The sequence below is a fragment of the Recurvomyces mirabilis genome (genome assembly GCF_035927965.1).
Source record: "Recurvomyces mirabilis strain CCFEE 5264 chromosome Unknown scaffold_4, whole genome shotgun sequence".
NCBI classification, from domain to species: domain Eukaryota; kingdom Fungi; phylum Ascomycota; class Dothideomycetes; order Mycosphaerellales; family Teratosphaeriaceae; genus Recurvomyces; species Recurvomyces mirabilis.
In genome coordinates, this window is record NW_027041938.1 from 96,668 (window position 1) to 120,568 (window position 23,901).

The 23,901-nt window shown below is 53.0% G+C and overlaps 10 protein-coding genes across 10 annotated transcripts; 5 read left to right on the forward strand and 5 right to left on the reverse strand.

Moving 5' to 3' along the window:
* Window positions 1–1,505: 1,505 nt before the first annotated feature.
* On the forward strand, window positions 1,506–2,527 carry LTS14_001868 (uncharacterized protein; the record flags this gene model as incomplete). Its single annotated transcript, XM_064834576.1, has 4 exons — window positions 1,506–1,694; window positions 1,760–1,852; window positions 1,906–2,093; window positions 2,149–2,527. The coding sequence occupies 4 exons, from the start codon at window positions 1,506–1,508 to the stop codon at window positions 2,525–2,527; spliced, it is 849 nt and encodes a 282-aa protein (XP_064697447.1).
* Window positions 2,528–3,689: 1,162 nt separating this feature from the next.
* Window positions 3,690–4,367, reverse strand: MNH1 (Protein mago nashi; the record flags this gene model as incomplete). Its single annotated transcript, XM_064834577.1, has 4 exons — window positions 3,690–3,854; window positions 3,911–3,998; window positions 4,055–4,118; window positions 4,172–4,367. The coding sequence occupies 4 exons, from the start codon at window positions 4,365–4,367 to the stop codon at window positions 3,690–3,692; spliced, it is 513 nt and encodes a 170-aa protein (XP_064697448.1).
* A 546-nt stretch (window positions 4,368–4,913) lies between these two features.
* On the forward strand, window positions 4,914–7,927 carry SEC26 (coatomer subunit beta; the record flags this gene model as incomplete). Its single annotated transcript, XM_064834578.1, has 2 exons — window positions 4,914–7,665; window positions 7,779–7,927. The coding sequence occupies 2 exons, from the start codon at window positions 4,914–4,916 to the stop codon at window positions 7,925–7,927; spliced, it is 2,901 nt and encodes a 966-aa protein (XP_064697449.1).
* A 471-nt stretch (window positions 7,928–8,398) lies between these two features.
* On the reverse strand, window positions 8,399–9,453 carry LTS14_001871 (uncharacterized protein; the record flags this gene model as incomplete). The annotated part of the gene is made up of 2 exons (XM_064834579.1): window positions 8,399–8,644; window positions 8,761–9,453. The coding sequence occupies 2 exons, from the start codon at window positions 9,451–9,453 to the stop codon at window positions 8,399–8,401; spliced, it is 939 nt and encodes a 312-aa protein (XP_064697450.1).
* An 834-nt stretch (window positions 9,454–10,287) lies between these two features.
* On the forward strand, window positions 10,288–13,265 carry LTS14_001872 (uncharacterized protein; the record flags this gene model as incomplete). The annotated part of the gene is made up of 2 exons (XM_064834580.1): window positions 10,288–13,113; window positions 13,173–13,265. 2 exons carry the CDS (start codon window positions 10,288–10,290, stop codon window positions 13,263–13,265), a joined length of 2,919 nt encoding a protein of 972 aa, XP_064697451.1.
* A 494-nt stretch (window positions 13,266–13,759) lies between these two features.
* Window positions 13,760–14,490, reverse strand: LTS14_001873 (uncharacterized protein; the record flags this gene model as incomplete). The annotated part of the gene is made up of 3 exons (XM_064834581.1): window positions 13,760–13,877; window positions 13,939–14,116; window positions 14,172–14,490. 3 exons carry the CDS (start codon window positions 14,488–14,490, stop codon window positions 13,760–13,762), a joined length of 615 nt encoding a protein of 204 aa, XP_064697452.1.
* A 691-nt stretch (window positions 14,491–15,181) lies between these two features.
* Window positions 15,182–16,980, reverse strand: LTS14_001874 (uncharacterized protein; the record flags this gene model as incomplete). The annotated part of the gene is made up of 2 exons (XM_064834582.1): window positions 15,182–15,667; window positions 15,724–16,980. The coding sequence occupies 2 exons, from the start codon at window positions 16,978–16,980 to the stop codon at window positions 15,182–15,184; spliced, it is 1,743 nt and encodes a 580-aa protein (XP_064697453.1).
* A 1,127-nt stretch (window positions 16,981–18,107) lies between these two features.
* LTS14_001875 (uncharacterized protein) lies at window positions 18,108–19,301 on the reverse strand (the record flags this gene model as incomplete). The annotated part of the gene is made up of 3 exons (XM_064834583.1): window positions 18,108–18,627; window positions 18,691–18,805; window positions 18,863–19,301. The coding sequence occupies 3 exons, from the start codon at window positions 19,299–19,301 to the stop codon at window positions 18,108–18,110; spliced, it is 1,074 nt and encodes a 357-aa protein (XP_064697454.1).
* Window positions 19,302–20,360: 1,059 nt separating this feature from the next.
* Window positions 20,361–22,069, forward strand: LTS14_001876 (uncharacterized protein; the record flags this gene model as incomplete). Its single annotated transcript, XM_064834584.1, has 2 exons — window positions 20,361–20,626; window positions 20,677–22,069. The coding sequence occupies 2 exons, from the start codon at window positions 20,361–20,363 to the stop codon at window positions 22,067–22,069; spliced, it is 1,659 nt and encodes a 552-aa protein (XP_064697455.1).
* Window positions 22,070–22,896: 827 nt separating this feature from the next.
* On the forward strand, window positions 22,897–23,593 carry ARF1 (Arf GTPase arf1; the record flags this gene model as incomplete). The annotated part of the gene is made up of 3 exons (XM_064834585.1): window positions 22,897–23,044; window positions 23,129–23,439; window positions 23,501–23,593. 3 exons carry the CDS (start codon window positions 22,897–22,899, stop codon window positions 23,591–23,593), a joined length of 552 nt encoding a protein of 183 aa, XP_064697456.1.
* Between the last annotated feature and the right edge of the window lie 308 nt (window positions 23,594–23,901).

The following is a 23,901-nucleotide window of genomic DNA, read 5'->3' on the forward strand; positions in this document are numbered from 1 at the left end:
CGGCCCTTGCATGATGAGCCCTTCAAAACGCAACGGGCGGACAGACTGCACTTCTCGCCTGCCAACCACCAAAATCGTGGGCGTACAAACCCCGAGGTTGTTTGGGCGAGGAGCTGCTTGTTGAGAAAGCGTCAACTGATCCACGCCTCTGCCAACATCTCTTGTTTCAGGTTCTCGTTGCAACACGTGCTGACTATGTTGTGCTAGGTACGGTACATATCCTAGCATTTCTTCCTCAGGCACAGCTTTGCAATGATGAACACTATTCACACTGTTTGATCGATGGTCTACAAGACTGTCGATATGAGCATTAAACACTGAAAATTCTGATTTAGTGAGTACATGGATTTGAAATGAGCATACAAAGCTGAAGGCTGACCAAAACTTGAAGATGAGCCTGATTGTAGCAGCTTCCTGCCATTCCACACGCACAACGTTCGAACAATCTCGCGCGCGAATAGCTAATCCATCGGCCTAGATTCGTCGCAACTATCGCACCTCGAGCTATGCTTCGAGTACTCGCGAGCACCCCCGGATATACAGCGTAAGCATCCCTTCGCTACACCATCTGCACATGACACATTGATGAGCAAAATTATTTCGCTGTGTTCTTACCGAGATCACTCTTTGACGATACATTCCATCTTGGAGAACTGACAGTCACATCCCTGCTCATGCTTCGCTACATCGCCACCTGATTGAGCAGTATCTAACCAAAGACACAGATATCCATCGAAGATGAGGACAAGAACTGGTTGAGGTAGGACATCCGTGAAGAAGCATGGCACGTCGTTGAAGCTGGTCTTTCAGTAGCTCATGGAACTATCGGCCTTAGATGCCTACCTCGATGGTGCCTGGTTTCTAGGCGATGCCTTCACCTCAGCCGTACTGAATCGAGCTCTCAGTCTTCATATGGCGCCTTTAGCTGAGCTACAGCAAGCTGCATGCATCCTTTGAATCTTATCGATTGTCACTGCCGGAAATGCAGTTGGACTAGCTCTTTATACGACACAAGATTATAGCAGAGTTTGGCTGACTTGTGGTATGTGAGTATGTGCATGACCAGCCCGTGTTTAGAGGCGTCTGGCCAAGACTTTGGTTTTGACCTGTGCACACTTCAATGCGGAGCCCCACAAAGTCACGCGGACTAGGCGTCAAACTGCTCACGAGCCTTTCGAACTTTAACGATTGCGAGCCAGATCGCGATTATGGTAATACCATCCAGCGGCGTGAGTATTATACCCGCAATCGCAGATATATCTTGACCTCCGTGACGGCTGTGTACAGCTGTCCATCAGCTGTTCCGCGTTGTATTGGATTGACCGTCTGCATCGTTCACACCATCTCACTATTTCCGTCATCGAGAAGGTTGGTGAGGCCAACCATCTTGAATTAACGCCAACGCTCGAGAGAGCCATCGAAGCCGTCCATGGCGGTCTTGACGAGTCCGATCAATTTCCGAGATCACAAGGATCCTTCGCAACGTCGTATTCCGTCTTGTCCCCATGCTCACCATCCTCTATCTTCTTGCCTTCATGGACAGAGGCAACATTGGAAATGCCAAGATCGCCGGCATGGTTAAGAAACTCAAGACGACCGGAAAGCAGTATAACATGGCCTTGACTGTGTTCTTCTTCCCCTACGCGACGCTCGAAGTTCCCAAACGTCATCCTGAAGCTCATGAAGCCATCTTCGTGGATCGTGAGGCTCTACACATTGAGAGAAACTTTGATCGCATGCCTTCTAACACGGCTACCAGATGATTCTCATGATCTTGTGGGGAGTTGTCATGACTTGTCAAGGGATTGTCAAGACCTACGATCAACTACTCGTCACTCGTATCCTGCTAGGAGTAAGTGAATTTGCCCCCTTCAGCTCACACAACAATGCTGACAAGATCATCAGGTCACCGAGTCGGGCTTCTTCCCAGCTGCATCATATCTGCCCACGACATGGTGTTGTCGCTTTGAAGTCCAGATACGACTCGCTTGCTTCTTCAGCGCAGCATCGCTCGCTGGAGCTTTCAGTGGTCTTCTCGCTTTTGGTACCGAGTTCATGGATGGCATTGGCGGTCTTGAGGGCTGGCGGTGGATGTGAGTCTTGTCACAAATTCATATCGACTCTAGATACATTATTGATCATGATCAGCTTCATCCTCGAAGGCATCATTACTGTTTTGATCGGTTGCACACTACACTGGACACTGCCCGACTCTCCCGCCACTGCGTCCTTTTTGACTATCGAGGAAAAGGCCGTGATCGAGCGTCGCGTGATGCAGGATACTGGATCACGAGCTGGTCGCAACAATACCCACGACGGCTTCCAGTGGCGATACCTCAAAGACGCTCTGACTGAATGGAAGATCTATGTCGCGGTCGTTATCTACTTGGGCCAACAGTATCTGTCTCTATGGCTTCACCTTCTCGGCACCTTCGATCATTCAGGAGCTTGGGTACAAGACCTGACAGGCTCAGCTTCTCACCGTGCCAATCTATCTGCTTGGTGCGGCCTCAACGGTCTTCTTTAGCTGGATGGCAGACAAGAAGCATATCCGATGGCCGTTCATCGTGGGACCTTACAGCATCGCCATCTGCTGCTTCGTCGCTTTGCTGGCCATTCCTCATCCAAAGTATCCGGGTCTTACATACGCTTTCCTCTTTGGCATTCCCGCCGGCGTTTATCCGCCTCTCATCACCAACCTCACGTGGGTGGGTAACAACCTTGCACCAACCTGGAAGCACAGCTCTCGCCTAGCCCGTACGGTGGCGTACCATACTGGAGCCCACCGGGCACCTAAGATACCGTGGTAGCTCGAGACTCCTCGTCGCGGCTCCCCATTGCTTCGAGCAAACGGCCCGAGTTCTCAAAGGTGCGGCGTTACGTATTCTGCTCTCTCCTCATAAACGCTGCCCGGACAGCTGCTTCGCTGGGGTCACAAATCCAGGTTTCAACATCTCCGGCCTCATTCAGCATGATAAAGTTGCCGAACATGCTGGCCATTTGTGCGAGCTCGTTGGGGTCCATGGCTGCGGCGGTCGTAATCAGTGCACACTGTAGTGTCTAGAGTCGTATATGTTGAAGCGGACTTCTGTACGGTGCTCATCGTTTGAAGCTGGTGCACTTAGTGGGTGGGTTGCATGTTTTGTTTGTCTCAAAGTGGTCTGTGCGGCTAAAACACGCATATCGACCCACAATGAGTAGCTTAGAAGAGATTGAAAGTTGCAGGCACGAACGAGAAGCCGGCCTCGAGTTGGACAAAGTTCTTCTTAGCCTAGCAGTACTCACTCCTGAGACATGTGACGCCGATCTGGGTAGTCATTCAAGTCGCCAGTCCCATCATTGGAATACGTGTAGAAGTTGGAACCAATGGGTCGACTTGAATCATTAAGCACTTGTTAAGTCGGCGCACTCGCATACATTTTGTTTCACTTTGTGCATGTCAGCATAGGTCCCGCGATGTACGAAGGAGTAGGATACTGACCTCGGGCTTCATTGTTCTACGAAGGAGCCCATAGCGCTATGCATTGGCCACGGCTCCCATCGGCTCTGCTATCGTTTTGACTCGGTCTGTTGCCTTGCTAGCACAGCGGGCAATACAAACCCTTTTTGCATGGTATGCTTCCGCTGCCAATCATTGGATGGCTATCTCCGCATACTTCCCTCAGATGGGCTTGATCTGTAACTACATGTCAGTTGATTCTGAAGAAGAACGTGAGATTTGGACATGCCTTGAAGTGGAGAGATATGAGGGAGAAGACGAGGGCCTTCAAGTCCTGCACCAAATAATAGAAGACGCGTAGACCTTCTGGGTCTTCGGACTCGTTGACATCAACCAGAGAGCCAATCTTGGAAGTCTATGACAGTGGTCTCGATCAGCATATGGTCTCAAGCCAAGGCTGCAAAAGCTTACCTCAAACGAGATGTGCTCGCTGCCCAGCCTGATCTCAAGCTCCTGTCGCCCGTCCTTGTTCTTCTGTGGCCATTTGGTATCGTCTTCTCTGTAAGACTGTCAGCCGTGTGATAGGCAAAGTCCATGATGGGAGGCGAAACGTACTTCAGAACCTCGCTATCCTTGATGATGCGTCTGATCTCCTGCACCATCAACGAGCTCACGCACACTGCAATAAGGGTTAGCCGACTAGGAGAGGGATGTCATGAGGAGACTGCATACTCTCTTTACGGATCAGCGAGTCGTTGCGGTAGTTGCTATTATTGGCATAGCGGGCAATAGCTGAGCGGCCATCGCCAACAACACGGAAGTCAAACTCTGGGTGGTGGTCAGGGGTGGTAGATGTGCTCAATATGAGTATAGGACATACCCAAGAATTCGTGTCCGAAGCGACCTGAGTGGCCGGAGCTGTTGTCATGTCAGTCCAGTGGCTCCTGGTATATCACTACAGGAGAGTGCTCCACAAGTAGAATGGCACATGATGCTCGTGGTAGATGGATTTCCGGGGCATGATCTTCACTTACTAGTATCGCACGTAGAAAGGCTCACTTGTTGCCGCCATACTCGTCACTGCTCAAGCTAGAGATTGCTATGTTTGGAGGTGAAGTCTGCTTCGATGCAGGGCTGATGGCGGGCAATTTATGCCAAGACTTGGACCCGGAATTTCTGAGGGAAGGAGGAACAACAGCTGTACCGAGACGACGCCAATGCTGTAGACTGACAACACGACAACCCGCCTTACAAACAAGCCAGCATTCACCTTGATTGAGATCTGTTACTTCCCAACAAGGCATATCGAGACATCTTGTCACGTGCCGCTCAACCCTAGGAGAGCTTCACTTTAGGATAGCAGGAGCGGGCTGGCTTCGACAATAAAATAGTACTAGCCCGCAAGGAAGACAGGCTCGATTTGGCCAGCCATAACACCACATATTGAACCAGCTACAGGCACGACCTGCCCATCATGGCGACCTTTTTAGAGAGCTCATACTCCCTCGTCCACCAGGACAACCTCGCCGACACACCCTCCCTCCAGGACCTACGAACACAATTGGAGAAGGGATCCGATGACACTAAAGTGGAGACGATGAAGCGCATCCTCACCATCATGCTCAACGGAGACCCCATGCCGAACCTCCTCATGCACATCATCCGCTTCGTCATGCCCAGCAAGAGCAAGCAGTTGAAGAAGTTGCTATACTTATACTACGAGGTCTGTCCGAAGCTAGACAGCAGTGGCAAGCTTAAGCAGGAGATGATTTTGGTGTGTAACGGTATTCGAATGGATCTGCAGCACGCCAATGAGTACATTCGAGGCAACACACTTCGCTTTCTATGCAAGCTGCGAGAGCCGGAGTTGATTGAGCCTCTCCTGGCACCGGCAAGAGCTTGTTTGGAGCACAGACATAGCTATGTCAGGAAGAATGCAGTCTTCGCCATTGCCAGCATCTACCAGCACTCTGAGCAGCTCATGCCGGATGCGCCGGAGCTTCTTCAGAACTTCCTCGAGTCAGAGAGTGATAATACATGCAAGCGCAACGCTTTTGCTGCTCTGATGACCATCAGCCATGAGAAGTCGCTGGAGTACTTGTCAGGAGTGTTTGAGGGCATACCCAACGCAAGCGAGCTTCTGCAGCTGGTGGAGCTGGAGTTCATCAGGAAAGATGCGATACAGAACCAGCAGAACAAGGCACGATATTTACGGCTCATCTTCGACCTGCTGGAGGCCAAAGACAGCACGGTTGTATACGAGGCGGCAAGCAGTCTTACATCACTCACGAACAACCCTGTTGCAGTCAAGGCAGCGGCATCAAAGTTCATCGAACTCAGCATCAAAGAGTCGGACAACAATGTTAAGCTTATCGTGCTGGAGAAGGTCAACCAGCTACGGCAAGCAAATGAAGGCGTGCTGGACGATCTGACCATGGAAATTTTGCGCGTTCTATCGTCACCCGATCTGGACGTGCGAAGAAAAGCTCTTGAGCTTGCGATGGACATGGTGTCCTCGAAGAATGTGGAAGAGGTTGTCATGCTGCTCAAGAAGGAGCTCGGAAAGACTGTGGACGAGCAGTCCTACGAGAAGAACAACGAATACCGATCTTTACTCATCCACTCTATTCATCAATGCGCCATCAAGTTCTCGGAGATCGCGCAGAGTGTGGTCGGTCTGCTCATGGACTTCATCAGCGACTTCAACAATGCCTCCGCAGTTGACGTGATCAGCTTCGTCAAAGAAGTGGTCGAGCGCTTCCCGAAGATGCGATCCAGCATTATTGCTCGATTAGTGGAGACGCTGGGCGAAGTCCGTGCTGGTAAGGTCTATCGAGGCGCATTGTGGATCATTGGTGAGTACTCGTTAGAGGAGCAGGATATTCGAGATGCGTGGAAGCGCGTTCGAGCCAGTCTTGGCGAGATTCCCATTGTCGCTAGCGAGGCACGATTGCTAGAAGAGCAGCCCGATGGCGAGTCGACAGATCTCTTGGACTCCGCTGCGCAGACTAACGGCCATTCGAAGCCCAGCCAGCCTACAGGCAGCCGAAAGATACTGGCTGATGGTACATACGCCACCGAATCGGCACTCACATCCACCGCGAGCGCCAAGGCAAAGCTTGATGCTGTGAAGGCGGCGCAGAAGCCACCACTTAGGCAGCTGATACTTGACGGCGACTTCTATCTTGCGACTGTACTCTCATCCACGCTCACCAAGCTCGTCATGCGACATTCCGAGATCTCTAGTGACTCTGCGCGGACGAATGCGTTGAGAGCAGAGGCTATGCTGATCATGATTTCCATCATCCGTGCTGGTCAGAGTCAGTTCGTCAAGGCGCCAATAGATGAAGACAGCGTTGACCGCATCATGTCTTGCGTACGATCATTGGCAGAATTCGCACAGAAGAAGGATCTTGAGATAGCGTTCTTGGACGACACGAGGAAAGCTTTCCGGGACATGGTACAAGTGGAAGAGCGGAAACGAAAGGAGAAGGAGGACGTGATGAAAGCGAAGTCTGCCATCCAAGTCGACGATGTGATATCGATCCGCCAACTGAAACCCAAGAACGCCATCGAAGGTGCAGAAGAAGTAGAAATGGATCTTGAGAAAGCCACGGGCGGCGACTCAGCAACCGAAGACCTCACCTCAAAACTCAGTCGTGTCGTCCAACTGACCGGCTTCTCCGACCCCGTCTACGCCGAAGCCTACGTCCAAGTTCACCAGTTCGACATCATCCTCGACGTCCTCCTCGTCAACCAAACCCGCGACACACTCCAGAATCTCTCCGTCGAGTTCGCCACTCTTGGGGATCTGAAGGTGGTTGAGCGCCCCACCACCCAAAATCTCGGCGCTCTAGATTTCCTGAACGTACAAGCCACCATCAAAGTATCCAGCACCGATACCGGCGTCATCTTTGGCAATGTCGTATACGATGGTCCCAGCAGCACAGATAGCCAGGTCGTCATCCTCAATGACGTGCACGTGGACATCATGGATTACATCCAGCCGGCGCAATGTACCGAGACGCAGTTTAGGACTATGTGGACGGAGTTTGAGTGGGAGAATAAGGTGAATATTAATGCGAAGATGGGTAAGGGCAAGGGTTTGAGGGAGTTCTTGCAGGGGTTGATGAAGGTTACCAATATGAGTTGTCTTACGCCTGAGGCGAGTTTGGGTGGGGAGTGTCAGTTTTTGTCGGCTAATCTTTATGCGAGGAGTGTTTTTGGTGAGTCTAATCCCTCGACTGAGACCACCGTGCTTGTAAAGTGGCTTGCTGCCATCGGCCGAGCCTTGCTCGTGGTGGTTTGTGATGAAACTCTCACTGACTTGTCAAAACAGGTGAGGATGCTTTGGCGAACTTGAGCGTTGAAAAGGAAGGCGAGAATGGCCCTGTGACTGGATTCATGCGGATACGGAGTCGCAGCCAAGGACTGGCATTGAGCTTGGGCAGCTTGAAGGGTCTGAGCAAGATCGGCGAGATTGCATGATGGTATGACCCAGGATGTAAGGATGATAATGCCTTGTCGTGCTGAGCGTTCGTGGCGTTGAGGCGAGAGGAAAGCTTGCCAGTGAAGGGAAGGCTTCAGACAGCCATGGCGGTGTAGACTTAAAGCTAGCATGAGTGAATGGCGAAGAAATACAATGCAAGCCTGGCAGGTCGCGCTGGTATCGATATGCGCTATTTGCGCGCACAGACCACACCATACGCGCCGCAGAACATAGGTAGGTCCAAGGCTCAGGAATGGCTTGGTTGGAGCAGGGAAGTTTCCTTCGATAACGAGTAACGGCCACGAATATTGAGGTCCTAGAGTCTTGCACTGGCAGGGCTGCGACCAACGGAACGGTCATCATCAGCAGACAGCGTGACTTGTAGCGAGGCAAATCACAAGATGCTGGCTAGTGGCATGACTGATAAATGGTTGTGTTATATCTACCACACAATGATATTCGCGCGGGAATTACTCGCTCAATTGTATCCTGAACATGACATATCGTAGCACGAACTCAATCGATCTGCAAGAGTCCATCACATAGTAGCAGTCGAAGTAGCAGACATCGGCAAACACTCCCATTCGCAAGGTGAGATGTACATGCACTGGTAGCCCGCAGCGCAAGGACATATGGCGTTGGTACCCGTGCAAGCTGAAGTAGCCACCGAAGTAGTGTACGCCGTACTTGACGTTGGCGCGCTGGTTATCGTAGGACTTGAGGACGTGGTAGTGGTAGTTATGGTTGTAGTGTAGTAGGCGGTGACAGTAATTGTCGGAGTGGACGCAGTAGCGGTGACAGTGGTGTATGCCGGACAAGACGAGCCACTCACAGGGCGTTCGACTGGTTGCACCAAGTGAGCTGCCGCCGGCAAAGCTACCGCTTGATTCTGAGCCGGCACGCCCGCGACATGAGCTGCAGCGGGTTGTGCCTTTGCTGCATTCGCGTTATTCGCTACTGGTTTGGCTTGTGGCTGTTGTGCGGCGTTATCGCTCGATGCCTGAGATGCTGGAGAAGCGGCGGCCTCTGGAACGTCTGGAATGGCTTGGAAGCCGGCCTCGATCTCGTCCATGGCAAAGACCTCCAACGCTTGCTTCAAAGCGGCTGCCTCGTATATCAGTGCTTCGGGCTTTATGGCTGCTGCGTTGTGCGAGGCGGGCATAGCGTTCGCTGGCTCTCTGTTGATGCCTGCCGCAGGCAATGCTACAACACCCGGAGCTTTGTGCTGGACTGGTTGGTGTTTGGCAGCGGGAGCAGCTCCAGGTTTCGCTTTTGGCACGGCCTGATGAGCATTCGCTGACACTGCCGCTGGCTTGGCCTGTGCTTGGTGGATTGGCTCGCGATTGATTGCCGCAGGGATGTGTCCAAGGTGCTCAGCCGGCTTGACTTGATCGTGCGCACCTAGCCATCCAGCCATATCCCGAGCCAACTTCGCGTTCTGGCGTTCGGATCGTCTACCGACTCGAGGACCAGCTGCAGATGCATAAGAAGCGGCCATCAAGGCGATGAGCACCACGAGCCGCATGATAAGGTTTGGCGTATTGCAAACGAGCGGCAGGGGTGGGTAATACTTGGGAGAGTTGCGCAACAGGAGTATTCTTGATGGATGTCCGATAGATGAGCGCTTGGCGGACAGATGGACATACTTACGGCGCGTTCGCGGGCTGCAGAAGAGGGTTGTTGACAATCTTGTCGGCAAGGCGATTGGAATGTGGAAGGGCATGCGGCACTCACCGATAGCAACCAGAGCAAACAGGCACGTGAGCGCCTAGACTTTGACCATGGACCTATCACAGCTCCATGCGATCTCGTGGCCGATAGACTTGATGGAGGACAGCCCGCGGCGAAGATGTCTATCTCATGTGTGTCGGGTTTGGCGTGGTGCCTCGCGTACGGCCGATGCTCCAGTAGAGGTTCTATGACATTGCAGCTAGTGGAGTCGGCCAAACGAAAGGGTCATCTGCGGAAGCTTCTGAAATCTAATTTGGTAGTCCTGCTTACGTTGTCTTGATGCTGGACTTGAAGCAGTATTCTGAAGGCGTGCTTAATCATGCGCTGTGTGGGGCGGGGTGAACATACGCTTTCTCCACACGTCTACAACGCCTACGCAGCTCTGCGTGTTATCATTTGGGAGCACCGGCATGATTTTGCGTAAGGACCTTGTCACGCGCCCGCAGAGAGATGTTAGTCGTGAGCGGCTTCTTCCTTATTCGGCCACAACTTCTGTTCAACGGACGAACCCGCCACCTTGCAGCGCGTCACGATAACTTCCAGACTCAATTCGCACAAGCATGAAGGAATCGTGTCGCAGGGTGTCATCATGACTGCAGCATCGACCTAGTCGTATTTGCACCTGTTCATGTCTTCCTCTGATGGTGGCGAAAAGCCTTCGGACCTTGACCCGCGTGAACAGGACCAACAAGAATCTAATGGCTACGACAAAAAGCCTACAACGCGAGATGAGATGTCGAAGATGCTGTCCCGGGACCCGAGTCGGCAAGATATCTTCCACCGAGACAGCAGCAACAACGACGCAAGCTTTCCACCAGGATTTCTGGCGGCGATGAAACCAGATTCCGAAGCAGAACTCAATCCCGAGAAGCTTCGTCCACAATTCAAATGGAAGACTCATGCTGGTCATGACCGAGCCCTCCCTGGCAGTGATGATATCTGGAAGGAGAGCCGTCTGGGACTGCCGCACGAGTGGCCCACGGTTCTCCAGTCGTACGTGCGGACACTGACATCCTTTCGATATCCGGCGGCCATCTATTGGGGAACGGACCTCATAATGCTTCATAACCGATCATGGCAAGAGGCTGGTGTCAAGTCCGAACAAGGGCAGATCCAGCGAGACTCACTCAACGCCGATGCTTCTGCAGCTCTTTCCGCGACGCTGCATGGTGGCGAACCGAAGCAGATCCACAGTAGGCTTCTTCTCAGGACAGAAGCTGGTGACAATGATGACCAATATGTGGTATTGATCAGTCCACTTTTCGGCGACGGCGGCGTTGTTGGCCTGCTGGCACAACTGACTCCTCGGTCGGTGGCGCCTGACGGCAGCAAAGATCAGAGAAATGGACATACCAGTAACGTGGGAGATTGGCAGCAGTCGTCTTCGCCCAGTGGTGGTCCAAGCTCAGGAGATCTGGATCTCAGTCGGTTGGGCCAGATAGAAAGCAGAGGTCCACTGGATGAGCATCCTTTCTTCCAACGTTTCGCCGATATGATCCCGTCTGGACTTGCAGTGCTGGATCACAGAGCGCAGGCCGTTTTCGTGAATCAGAACTTCTGGCAGCTCACCACCCATGAAGGGGAGGACAAAAGCTTCATGGCCTGGCCGCAAAGCATCCATCCCGACGATTACGTCCGAGTAATGGATGCGTATCACCAGTCTTTTCGCAGTGGCAAGCAGTCGCGGACTGAGTTCCGTGCTCTCGGTGCAGAACATCCGTGGCGATTATTGCTCCTGACGCCGCTGGGAGATGAAAATCTCGAGTATGTCAGCCTACAAGAAAGAGGTGGTTTCATATGCAGTATTGTCGACATAAGCTCCGAGAAAGGCGCCGAAATATCGGAAAGACACGCAGCGAAGGAAGCGAAGGAAAGGCGTGAGCAGCAGGAACGTTTCATCGACATGATCTCACACGAGATTCGCAACCCGCTATCCGCTGTACTGCATTGCTCGGAAGATATTGATGAGGCTATCAGTGATGAAAGTAACATCGACCTCGCCGCAATCCAGGAGTCGGTAGAGACGATTAACCTATGCATACAGCATCAACGAAACATCGTGGATGATGTGCTGTCCTTTTCGAAACTGGACGCCTCTATGCTGACGCTGTCTCCCAAGCCCAGCCAGCCGCGGACGGACCTGGCCAACACGCTCAAGATGTTCCAGCCAGAGTTTCGAAAGCAGCACATTGACTTTGGCTTTCGCCTCGATATCAGCTACGCCGATATCGAGATTGACTGGGTGCTGGCAGATCTAGCCCGCATGGGTCAAGTTCTCGTCAACCTCATTACCAACGCTATCAAATTCACTGCCAGTGCCAAGGTTAGGAACACGAAGAAGATTACCGTGAGTGTAGGCGCAAGTCGCGAGCGCCCTGATAGCTATCCACCGAACGTTGTCTTCTTCGGCACTGATAGTGTGGCGGCGAAGATGGACAACACGAACAAGCCCGAGTGGGGTGAAGGTGAGACCATATACTTACTCGTAGCATGCAAAGATAGCGGTATCGGCATCAGCGAGGATGGCCAGAAACGGTTGTTCGAACGCTTCCGCCAAGCAACGCCCAAGACTGACAGCAAATACGGAGGCTCGGGACTAGGGCTCAATATTAGTCGCAAGCTTTGCCACCTTCACGGTGGGGAGATTGGTGTAAGCTCAACAGAAGGCGACGGCAGTACTTTCGGATTTTTCTTCAAGATCAAGCGCTCTGGCCCGCCTGGAGACGACGAGGGCCGAGCTGCAGAAGACGCAGAGAACAAAGAGGAACTACGAAAGTTTGCAGAAGAACAAGGCGCCGATGCCAGTACCAACGTCGACGAGGCCGAACTTCCCGAGAGTGTGAAGAATCCTCCCATTGTGGAGGCTCGGGATACTCCACTCTTTTCAAAGAGCAAGCCCGAACACCGAGGTAAGCAGCTAGAACGATTGGTGACGCAGACGCAGACCCAGACGCAGAAGAGTCGTAGCGGCCGAGAGGCAGAACCATCTGCCGAGCGAGACAAGACTTCTAGCCAACGGCCCACGACACGGACTAAGCAGGAATCCGAGGAAGCCGGCACGAAACAGCAAGAGTCCAGCGACAAGGCAGATGGTAGCTCCTCTGAGACCGATAGCACGAAGGGCCACGTTCTCCTAGTAGAAGACAACGTGATAAACCAAAGAATAGTGTTTCGTAAGTTGAAGGCCAAAGGCTACGTTGTCACTACTGCCGACAATGGTCAAGAGGCAGTTGATGCTGTAAGAAAGCATATGGAGGAGCCACAGCAGGAGCACAATGCCTTCGACATAATCCTCATGGACCAGGAAATGCCAATTCTCGACGGCAACGCGGCAACCAAGGCAATTCGGGAGATTGAGGAGCACAGCTCGGCTGGTCGAGTGCCCATCCTAGGTGTGACAGCGAATGTGCGAGACACTCAGCAGAATGACATGAAGAGCGCTGGCATGGATGACGTACGTTCGAACAATATCGTTCTTCCACCCATAGGAGTAGCACGCTAACATTGTGGTAGGTGATGAGCAAACCATACAAGATCCAGGACATGGTCGACAGGATCGAGAAGATGCAACGGCGACAACAAACTAATACTGGCGCCGACGAGTAGATGACGTATAAAAGCTGTTCGAATGGACGGTCATAAACTGCAGCTCTGTTTGCTCACTTTACTCAATGTACCGCTGCTATTCAGACGTATACGACTCATCTGGCATAGTGCAGGCGTTAGTGGCAGATCATTCAAGCTTTTCCGCAGGCATAGGCGTGGGCACGGTACACAGGCCTAGCATAAAAGGTCCACCAGAAAATTCGGTTAACCAGCCACAAGAGAAAATCACAGAGCTCTACACCTAAGTGCAGGCATCGAGCACTGCTGTACAGTCTGTGCACAATTATCCTCCTCTGCTTCAACGTCGTGAACATGGAAAGTACAGTTATGCTGACAAGGACTATAGTTCCCTCGTACAAATTAGCTCTAGCTGTTTGGGATTACCATGCCTCGTGACAGATGCATTGTAATTATGCCTGCTGCGTGATGATTGCATCAGTCCCGAGACGTAAATCTGTGCCGACTCGCATATCCATCGTCCAAACTCAGCACTCTTAATTGTTCCACACTCGAGTCACATTTACTGGGCAGCACGTGGGATCGTTTGGAGCGCCCGATCCGACTACCCAGTAGAGGGTAGGATAGAAGGTAAGTGTGGCGTTGCAAATGTACCTGGAGCTCGGGAGTCAGCATCGAACGCCGTCGCAGTGCACATGACCATCTTCCGACCTACCAGCTGTACAAGAAGGCTGGTCTGTCAGTTGCCGCAGTACTCCATGGAACATTAAGCAACTCATCGTCATCGAAGGCGAGAACGCTACCGCCATTGGAACCGTCAATACCGCCGGGAGTGAGTTCAACCGTTGCCAGAATGTCGCCGATGTTCGGGAAGATACCAAGAGGCTCAGAGACTACCGCGTGTGAGTTCAGATCAGGAAGAGAGACACGAGTGTATATCAGGCTTACCTGTGGCACTGCCGTTGCTGCCCGTGTAAGGGAGACTGAATGTCACGAGTCCGGGATTCTCCGCTTGCTGGCCATCATCAGAGCTAGAGGTGTTGAAGGAGAAGACTTCTGCATCGAGAAGACTGGTTGAGTCACCGCCCAGGATGCAGAGCTGTTCTAGTGCTGCACCAACATGGCATGCACTCAAAAAGGCGCCATTGAGATCAGTGTCGTCCGAGAGCAGCTCCAGGGAGAAGGCAGGAGATTGGTCAAGGTAGTCCTGAGCCTTTGCTCCACATAATAGCAGGCCAGATGCGATGCTGAAGAGTGTAACCTTCATGATCGTAATGAGGGTTCTGATGAGTTGACAGCATATCATCTGGGTGGAAATAAGCGGAAGCTTATATGTCGCTCAACCATCGCGATTCTGGCCTTAACAGACGCCATCTTTACTCCGCGCAGACGACGAGTACGACCGCATGATCACAAGAGCACAGAAGTTTGCTTTGTCTTTTATGCAGAGACCTGCATGGAGCAGCTTACCGAGATCGTGCGCCATGACTATTGTTTGAAACATTCCCGTGTGCCACGGTGACACCTGAGTACCGACGTCCCGCTTCGATACCTGATCGTCTTGGGCACGGCTGAGCATACAATGGCACATGCGTGCCGTGTGACGCCAGGGAGATGGACCTTCTCCACGATAGTATCCCCGTTGGACATGATGAGGCTAGATTGCTGTTAGGCGATACGATAGTGACCGGGACCATGCTCTCAATCGGGATCCATTGCAGTTTTCTTGAGGTTTCTCTAATGGGCTTCGTCATGCTGTATTACTGATGGGTGATACAATAGCGAAATTTCGGGTTGTGTGAGAAGGGATATACCTGTGATTCTCAAAATACCACCGATAGGTTTTGTCATTACATACTACTGGAGGCCCACACATCAGCTGAAAATTGGTTTGTGGGAAGAGGGAAAAAGTCATGGATTAATTACTAATTATACAAACTTGGTAATCTCATCTCGTCTCAAACATCCACAACTTTACCACGCCCGGCCACAATCATCTCGCCCTCCACGACCTCACCGTCGTACTCCTCCACCTCCCCACCCAAGATCGACGTCCCTGTCGTCCATAACGACGCCCTCTTGTCCTCTACCGGACCACGGTCTCCTCCCTGCTCCCCAACCACATCCCTTCCGTCCCAGAGATCGATAGGCGCCGTCTCAAAGACCGGCGGTAACACCTCACCGACCCGGAACGACGGGGATGTGGCTGTGAAAGTCAGCCATACCGACGCACGCTCATCTCGCATCAGATCTACCAAACTGTACGACGGGATTCGATGGACGATTTTGAGTCCCAGACCAGCCATCATACAGATGGTAGACGACATCTCCTTAGTGGAGACTTCGACATGGCGGAGCATACTCCGCTCTTCTCTGGACAGAGCCACCAGCCAACGAACCGGTCGGGACGACGAGCGAAGAAGGCAGGAGTTCACCAGCATGAACTGGTTGGCGCTGTAGTATCGGAACAGGCTCTCGCCGCGGAGCAGACGATTCGTACGAGCCAACGCAGGCTGTTTCGTAGCTGAGAACCCGCAGAGCCCGCAGGAACAGACGAGACTGGACCGCCGCAGAGAATGACTTGGTCAGTGATCTTTTGGCGGAGATCAGACGGTAGACCGAGCAAGGTGGGTTCATACTTGACGCCACAGATTGCTGATACTCTCTCCGCGAAACGAGATGGGCGAGTAGCTGTTCTGGTGCCTGCCAGGAGTCCAGATGCCATTCGCCTGATCGGGACACTGTTGCTACCAGTAGGACGCACGGGAGCCAGGCCGAATGTGACTTTCTTCAAAGACTGTTTGAATGACTCTCGAAGGCGTTGGCTTGGCATATCTTGCTGGGTTGCTGCATTAGAGGTATTGGCGCTGCTCTTGTTTTCGAAATACTGCGGGTAGCCCTTGAACTTCGGAATGATCGACTTCATGCGCATGAGCTCGCTGAGCTTCTTCTCGTCGTTCGTGCCGAGCAGGTGCATCCTGGTCTGGTTTGTGACGTTGGTGAGTGGACTGTTCTCCTTGGATGGCGGGCCACGAGCAACACCTGGTGTGAGGGTCTTGCGGATGGTCTCCTGATTCTTGTCGTAGGACAACTGGTTATGGCGGACGTCCTCACTGGATTGAATGCCGCTCTTCTTGGAAATCTTGGGATCGACAGTAGACTTCGGCTGCCACTTCTGGTCATCGGCCCCTTTCTCCCGCAGACTCTCCGCCTCAGGATCAAACAGCTTACCCTTCGGACGCACGAGCTCGCTCTCCATCGTCACCATACCCGCATCCCCCTCAACCACCTCATCCTCAGGCACAGTAGGCATCATCATCTCCTTAGCCGTCTCCAAACAAATCTGTTCCCGACTCCTCTTGACAACCACACTCTTCCCCTTGGCCTTCCCAACAGAAACCCTCACACCACCATTTCTCTCATCTCTAACAACCTCCCCCCCATCCTCATCAATTTCCTTGCCATCCAACTCCGCAATGCCAGTGATGTCAGGGTGCGTGCGAGTATATGATAAGTTCTTACCTTGTTCAAGTCTCTGCTGGACATAGTCGAGTTCGGCGTTGTAGCGATTCGTCATGCGTCTGCTGAAGGCTCCCGTGCCGAAGGTCAGTGGACGATGAATGGCGGCAGGGATTTCTGCTTCGTTGAAGCCTGCTGATCCGCTGATGCTGATCATGAGGTTCTCCATGGCGTTGCTTGTGCGTTGAGTGTAGGATGGGCGGCGGGCCATGTCGGAGGCAGTGTTGTTGCGAAGCATGTTGACGATACGGTGGTAGTCTTGGAGCGGTTCTTGTTTCTTGGTATACAGGTCTGCGGTTGCACTGTCGCGTCAAGTACGAGAGCAGAAGAATGTCTCGAAGCCCGGTAGATATATCCAAGCAGCCGTGTGATGTGAAGAACGAAGGTAGTATGCCTCGAACAGGAAATCCACTGCCCAGTGATGTGGCATTCGAAGGTATGATGTCCTCAAGCAGAGACTTCACCGGTGAAGTGACCTTGAACCCTTCCAGAGGCGAAGATCGACCTTGATCTCCGATCTTGCCCGTGCCTCTCCAGATAGGAAGGCACGAGGCAGTGCTTTTGAGCCAACGGCCATTGTTATGGATAGCGTCAATGACAGCGAGCATCAATGAACCCTGATGGCAGTAGAAGATAGCAGACCTGTGCCGTCGCTGTCGTACCCCGTCCCAAGTGTTGGTCGCAGAGTAGTCGGCCACATTAGGAAGGCACGATCACATGCTTCCAAGCAAGATGGTCAAGTCCTTGAAGCTTGCGGCGGGAAGAAGAGCCAGCCAGTGAAGGTCCATGTGTACTAGAGGACAGCGATCGTTAATATGACCGTTCACAAGAGGGAGTGGGCACGGCTACAACATACCATAGTCAAGCCACTACGGCCCACGATCATGACGACGCACGGTCGTTGAGGCGACGACGCCGAGTCGGTCGTTTTCCAGAGTCCTACAGCACCTTTTGGCTCGGCATGCCAGATGGGGAATTTCTGAAGGTCAGCGTTGTCAAGAGCAAGAAGAAGGATAGAAGAACCGTTCTTGTACAAAACCGTTCCACCAGTGAAGAGAGCATGACTAAAGTGATGGAACAAGCATGAGCAATCATTTCATTTTCGATACGATAGTACCTTCATTGACCTTCGTTCAATGATAAACGAGGCATGATAATACGGCATCGGCAGCAGTATCACCAGTGAACTGCCGCCTTGTTCATTTCGAGCGTACGCCGACGCTATGCATGACGTTCCCTCAACGCCATGGGCACAAAGACACTTGTAATGCAAGGTCCCGTGAAGTTTTTGATCATCACACCATCCTAGCCCCCTCGTCCTCCCCATGAGCCACAAAGTCGTGATGCCGATGTGCTTCAGCACAATCAAGCGGTAGGCATAGCACCACCACCACTCCCAGCAGTAGTCGTAGGCGTACCAGCCTCAGCAGCCTTCTCAAGCTTAGGAAGAACACCCTGCTTCACCCAAATATCGATGAGTGGCTGCATGGGCTCGGTATCCTTGTCGTTGAACAGCCCATAGATCCTGCCCACGTTGACGAAGTGAACAAAGCACGTGTTCAGATCACGATGGCTGCTGGTATCCCAGAAGAAGAGCCAGTGCTGCCAGTAGAGGTGGGCGTAGCAGCGGAACATCTGCTTGTACATGTTCTTGATTTCAATCTCGTAGCGTTGCGGGAAGCCGGAGGTCTTGCCAAGGTAGGAAGCCGGGTCTGAAGCGAGTTGGGCCGCGTTGGGGAGTGGTGGGGCGCTGGCGAAGCTGTCGGTGGGGAAGAGAGACTGGTCTTGGATTTTGCCGGTCACCCAGGTTTGAATGTGTTTGATGTAGGTGACGGCCGGGAGGTTGATGGGGTTGCGGTTGACGTCGATCCAGGTGTAGGTAGTGCTGCATAGGCCAGGTTAATATTGGATCTGGTCAGCGAATGGAGTGTACTGCATGTCAACTCACGTGCCGGCGGCCATTGTTGGGCAGGCGGTCTCGTTACATACAGGGCGACCCGTGCTACGGTCCTCGCTCTGAACGGTTTTGACCATGCCACTCAACAGGCGGTTCTGCTCGACGACTGACAGTCACAACGTCAGTTAAAATGCTCTTGATAGTGATAGCTGACGTCACTCACTCTGATGAGCCATCCACTCGCCCTCTTCGATCAGGTGCGGCTTGGCGGCAAGAGTCATGAAATTTCCCTTGACGATGAAGCCTGAGTGCTCTTCGCGGAAGAATAGCGGGATACGGTTCGTGTTGGCATTCCTCTGCATAGCTTGATCGTTCGTGGCCATGCTGTGGGTGAGCGACGGAGAAGCAGGAGCTGCCGGGATCGAAGGTGGCGCAAGAGCTGAGGGGCTGTACGCAGTTGGTGACGCAGTATTCGTGCGGCTTGGAGGCTGGCCTGGGTTGCGAGGTTGGCCGTTGCCGTTGGGACGCTGAGCGAACGCCCGTCTACGAGCACGCATAATGTCAGCATGGCTTTTGGCGCTCATTCCGAAAGAAAGTAAGGTCAGTTCCTGCTCCGTGATGTCTTCCGGTCTGAGGCGTGGATCCCATCCGAGTGGAAACATGTTATCGAACGGCATTGGGTCCAGATCCTTGGTGTGGTGTGAAGAGTGAAAGGTAGAGAGGAGTGGGGCAAATGAATGCATCTCCCTCAGCTCAACGAGTGAAGCTCAATTGAGTGCACGTGGTCCAGATCATGCGCGATATGAGCCAATTTGGTCTTTTGTAGGGAAGGTGCCCCGGTCAGAAGAGGCAAGAACGTTGCTGGAGCTTGTGAACGCCAACGTCATTGCTGTGAAGCCCTGGAACGTCGTGTAAACCTCAATGTGAAGGCGAGAGGGCCGGCGGTGATGGTATGACCTTGAGGGTCCAAGTGGTCGTTGTGCTGGGCATTTCATATTCGCGTTGATGTAGCGACGTGCCCATCGCGAGGTCCAGCAGCAGGGTCGTGAGTGGGGTTATGGTCGAAGGTAGGCAGTGGCGGTTTCAGACCTCTCCCGTCATGGTCGAGATAATCGTAGCCAGCATCTTGAAGTCCAGTAGCGGTAGTCCCCCTTGGTATCTCAAGGCATGCCAGTCGCCCCTCGAAGTCCTCATAGGAACTCCGCAAAGCCAACATCCTCCATTGCCAAACCAACAACGCTGTGATATGCCAAAGGGGTTCGATACTTACAAGTTACTCATCCAATTCGACATGCCGAGTCTTCGTCGCTCAGGCGTGAGCGAGCGAGGAGGTGTAGGTGGAACAAGATTCAGGCTATACCAAAGCGTATCCTGGCCTTATGCGAGTCGGGCAGGTGAGGAGGCGTTTAGGGGTTTCTACCATTGGATGTGCCTCGAGGCGGTCTGCGGGAGGGCGGAAGACAGCGGGTGATCCCGGCGGATCCGATGCGGCTCAAGCTCTAGCGCGTTCCGGCTCTGGAGGTTTGGGCGACTTTCGCGAATGCTCGTGATATTGAGCGAATGTTGTCGTTCATTCATAGATACAGCTTCGTCACGATATCGACAGCTAAGAACAACACTTTCCTACATAAACCCCACCTTTTCGAGACTTCGCCTTCACTGGTACCGGTTTCATCGCGCATCCTCCCTTCGAGCTCTGTCGGCCACACTCCTTCACCAGCATGGCCTCGGCGGCCGCCGTCGGCGCGAATGCTGCGTTGTCGCCTAGACGTAACGACGACCTGGACGACGGCGAGATCACAAGTGCCGTCGGGTCAAAAGCAGTAGACTCGACAGACTTTATCGACGATGAGGATTTGGAGGACGATCCGATAGGGACTGGTAGGCGGAAAGCTGCAGCTACGGAGAATGAGGACGGCGATGGCTTAGGCCTGGGTGATGCCGGAGATGAAGATCTGTTTGGCGACGATGAGCCTGAGACTGCACCGTGAGTTGCATCAGCAGAATATGCAGCGTTGCGAAACTAACAGGGCATAGGAAGCGACGATTGGACGATGAAGAGCTCGACTCGGGCGACGACATGGACCGCAACGACCGTGCAGCCGAAGACGGTGAAGCTCCAGCAGAAGAGGCGCTGGTGGAAGCCGAGCAAGTCATGATGGACATCGACATGTCTCGACAACCCATCCCTGAGCCCAGCGACGGCGAGATGTACCTCCTCAAAATGCCCGACTTCATGGCCATCGAACCACAAGCTTGGTCGCATGACAGATTCCAGCCTCCGACGACCGAACATCACTCGAACAAACCTGCCTCCACCAGCTTCTCCGCATACAACACCGCGCTGTCAACAATACGATGGAGACATTCACCGTCAGACCACAAAAAGATACAATCGAACGCTCGAATACTACGGTGGTCTGATGGCTCCTGTACCTTCCAAATGGGTTCCCAACCAAACGTGCAATACGAAATCGACGGCAACTCTCTCGCACCACCCCAACGCAACCCCCTCAAACCCACACCCCTCAGCATACAAGCCGCAAGCTCTAAAGGAGGCAGGCAAGGCGATGGAACAGTGCAAGGAGAGAAATACGATCCCAGCAAAGAAGCCTTCACATACCTGGTCGTCCCCAACGAAGCAACATCCACCCTTCGAGTCACCCACAAAATCACAGGCGGCCTGTCAATGCGCCAGCCAGCTTCCGTTCAAGACGACGCCATCGAACGCCTCCAAGCCGCTCTCGCTACAGCCGCAAATGCCACAAAAGTCAACGGAGCTGGAGGTCCCTTGGAGCTAGAAATGATTGACGTCGACCCAGATAAACAACGCCTCGCAGCGGAAAAGTTCATGAAGGATAAAGATCGCGCTGCTCGTCGCAAACTCGCCGCTGCGGAACGAGATGCCGACCGCAGTACTAAAGTCCTCGGCCGAGCTTCGCGATACGGTGGCAGCGGCGGAGGTGGTCTGAGCACAGGTATGCTCGAAGATGACGGTGACGGCGGGATAGGCACGACTCGCGGGAGCGGACGGAAAGCTGGCGGCGGGGCGAAGAAATCCAGACAGAGAAGGAATAGCATCTACTCCGACGACGAGGATTTCGGCCGCAAGCATTTCACCAGTAAGGAGGATGAGTATGATGAGGAGGATGACTTTTTGGCGCCGTCGGATGAGGAGGAGGTTGTGGAGGGGGACGGGGAGGAGGAGGAGGATGAGGATGATGGGATTGTGGAGGAGGGGCGGGTGAGGGAGAGGGAGCGGGAGAGGGAGAGGACGCCGAAGAGGGATAGGAGGGAGGTCGGGGGTGAGGGTGAGGGTGAGGATGCTGATGCTGATGCTGAGGGGGAGGTTGATGAAGGGGCTGCTCAGGCGGCGAGGACGAAGAGGAGGAGGGTTGTTGATGAGGATGAGGATGAGGATGAGGAGTGAGTATGCTTTTCGTGCTGTAAATCAGCGAGGCGTTCAGGTGCGGTACTCTTGGTTGGGTCAGCATTGGGTTGAGGATGTGAATGCATGGGTAGATAATGCTGCTATCTGCTCTGTACTTAATAGCCTTTGACAAAAATGCATGCGCACGTGACGCGCACAAAGAAGAAAGCTTATTGTCGCCGCTAGCCGGCCCCCCAAAAGCCATCGAACACATGTACACTAGATCGTTACAGCTCTACTCATGGTTTTGTAGACTGCATTCATGTAACCTCCAAGACACCCACGTTGTCTAAAATCGTAACCAATACAACGCTGAGGCTCGGGGTTGCCCGTTCTCAGAAGTCTTGGCATTTCGCCTTCCAAGAAGGGTCCAGCGCAACAGCGGAAACTCGTTCACCGTCGCCTGCCCTTTGACTCGGCAACAACAAGTGGCAGCCAACACACGCATCCACCACCAATACCACCACCACCTCACACATCAGCCATTGGACCAGTGTTTAACAGGTAAGCCATCACCACCTGTAGAATGCTATTGAAGGCGTGTATGCGATTGTGGCGGCCTGGTGCGGGACGTTGAGGGTTATAGGCCTGTGCTTGTGCCTTTCAGTGTTCGACAGCGGTCAGCGTCCATGAGGGATTGAAAAAGAACAGCTTGCGCTCGCCGACCAGACCAGGCAGAAGCATAGCAGAGGCACATTCATATACAAGAGCGGTCATCAGACACATGAGCCTTGGCTAATTGTTATCCTGCGCAAAAAGACACAGATTTGGGTCCTTCCTCACACAACCATCACACACAGACTCGACACCACAGAAAGACCGCCAACATGGGTCTCACCTTCTCGAAGCTGTTCGATCGCCTCTGGGGCAAGAAGGAGATGCGCATTCTGATGGTCGGTCTCGATGCGGCCGGAAAGACGACGATTCTGTATAAGCTCAAGTTGGGCGAGATTGTCACCACCATCCCAACTATCGGTGCGTATAGTCTCCCATCACACTCAATCCTTAAAGTACAAAAATAAACCGAGCCCTTGCTAACCTGAGAATGATGGCATCCAGGCTTCAACGTTGAAACAGTAGAGTACAAAAACATCCAATTCACAGTGTGGGATGTCGGCGGGCAAGACAAGATCCGCCCGCTCTGGCGCCACTACTTCCAAAACACCCAGGGCATCATCTTCGTCGTCGACAGCAACGATCGCGACCGTGTGGTCGAGGCCCGCGAGGAGCTGCAGCGGATGCTGAATGAGGACGAGCTGAGGGATGCGCTGTTGCTGGTCTTCGCCAACAAGCAGGATTTGCCCAATGCCATGAATGCGGCGGAGATTACGGATAAGTTGGGCTTGCATAGTTTGAGGCAGCGTGCTTGGGTGAGTTTGCGTCATAATACATCCGGGTGGTTCATGTGCTAATCTTGAATCTTTCTCACAGTACATCCAATCGACCTGTGCCACCAGCGGTGATGGTCTCTACGAGGGTCTGGAGTGGCTCAGCAACTCGCTCCGCAAGGCCGGCCACAACTAAGTTATCTGCCTCATCACGAACACTGGCGGAGAAGAATTGCACAAACTGTCCGCAAGGTGGTTTGTGCGATTTGTCATTACTTCACGAAAAGAACGAAAACATTGCTAGAACACGAGATGCATCATAACCGTTGACCAGACTGGGAGCAGGGAGGGAGCAGACGTTAGGAGCGTGGTGGCAGTCAGTGGAGGTTGTGGAGCAGCATGGTGGAGGAATTATGAAGTGCTGGAGCTAGGAGCAGGAGCGTGGTCTGCCTTTGTGGGCATAGTGCTCGTCTGTGTGCTACCTCTTGTCATAGCTATAAGGCG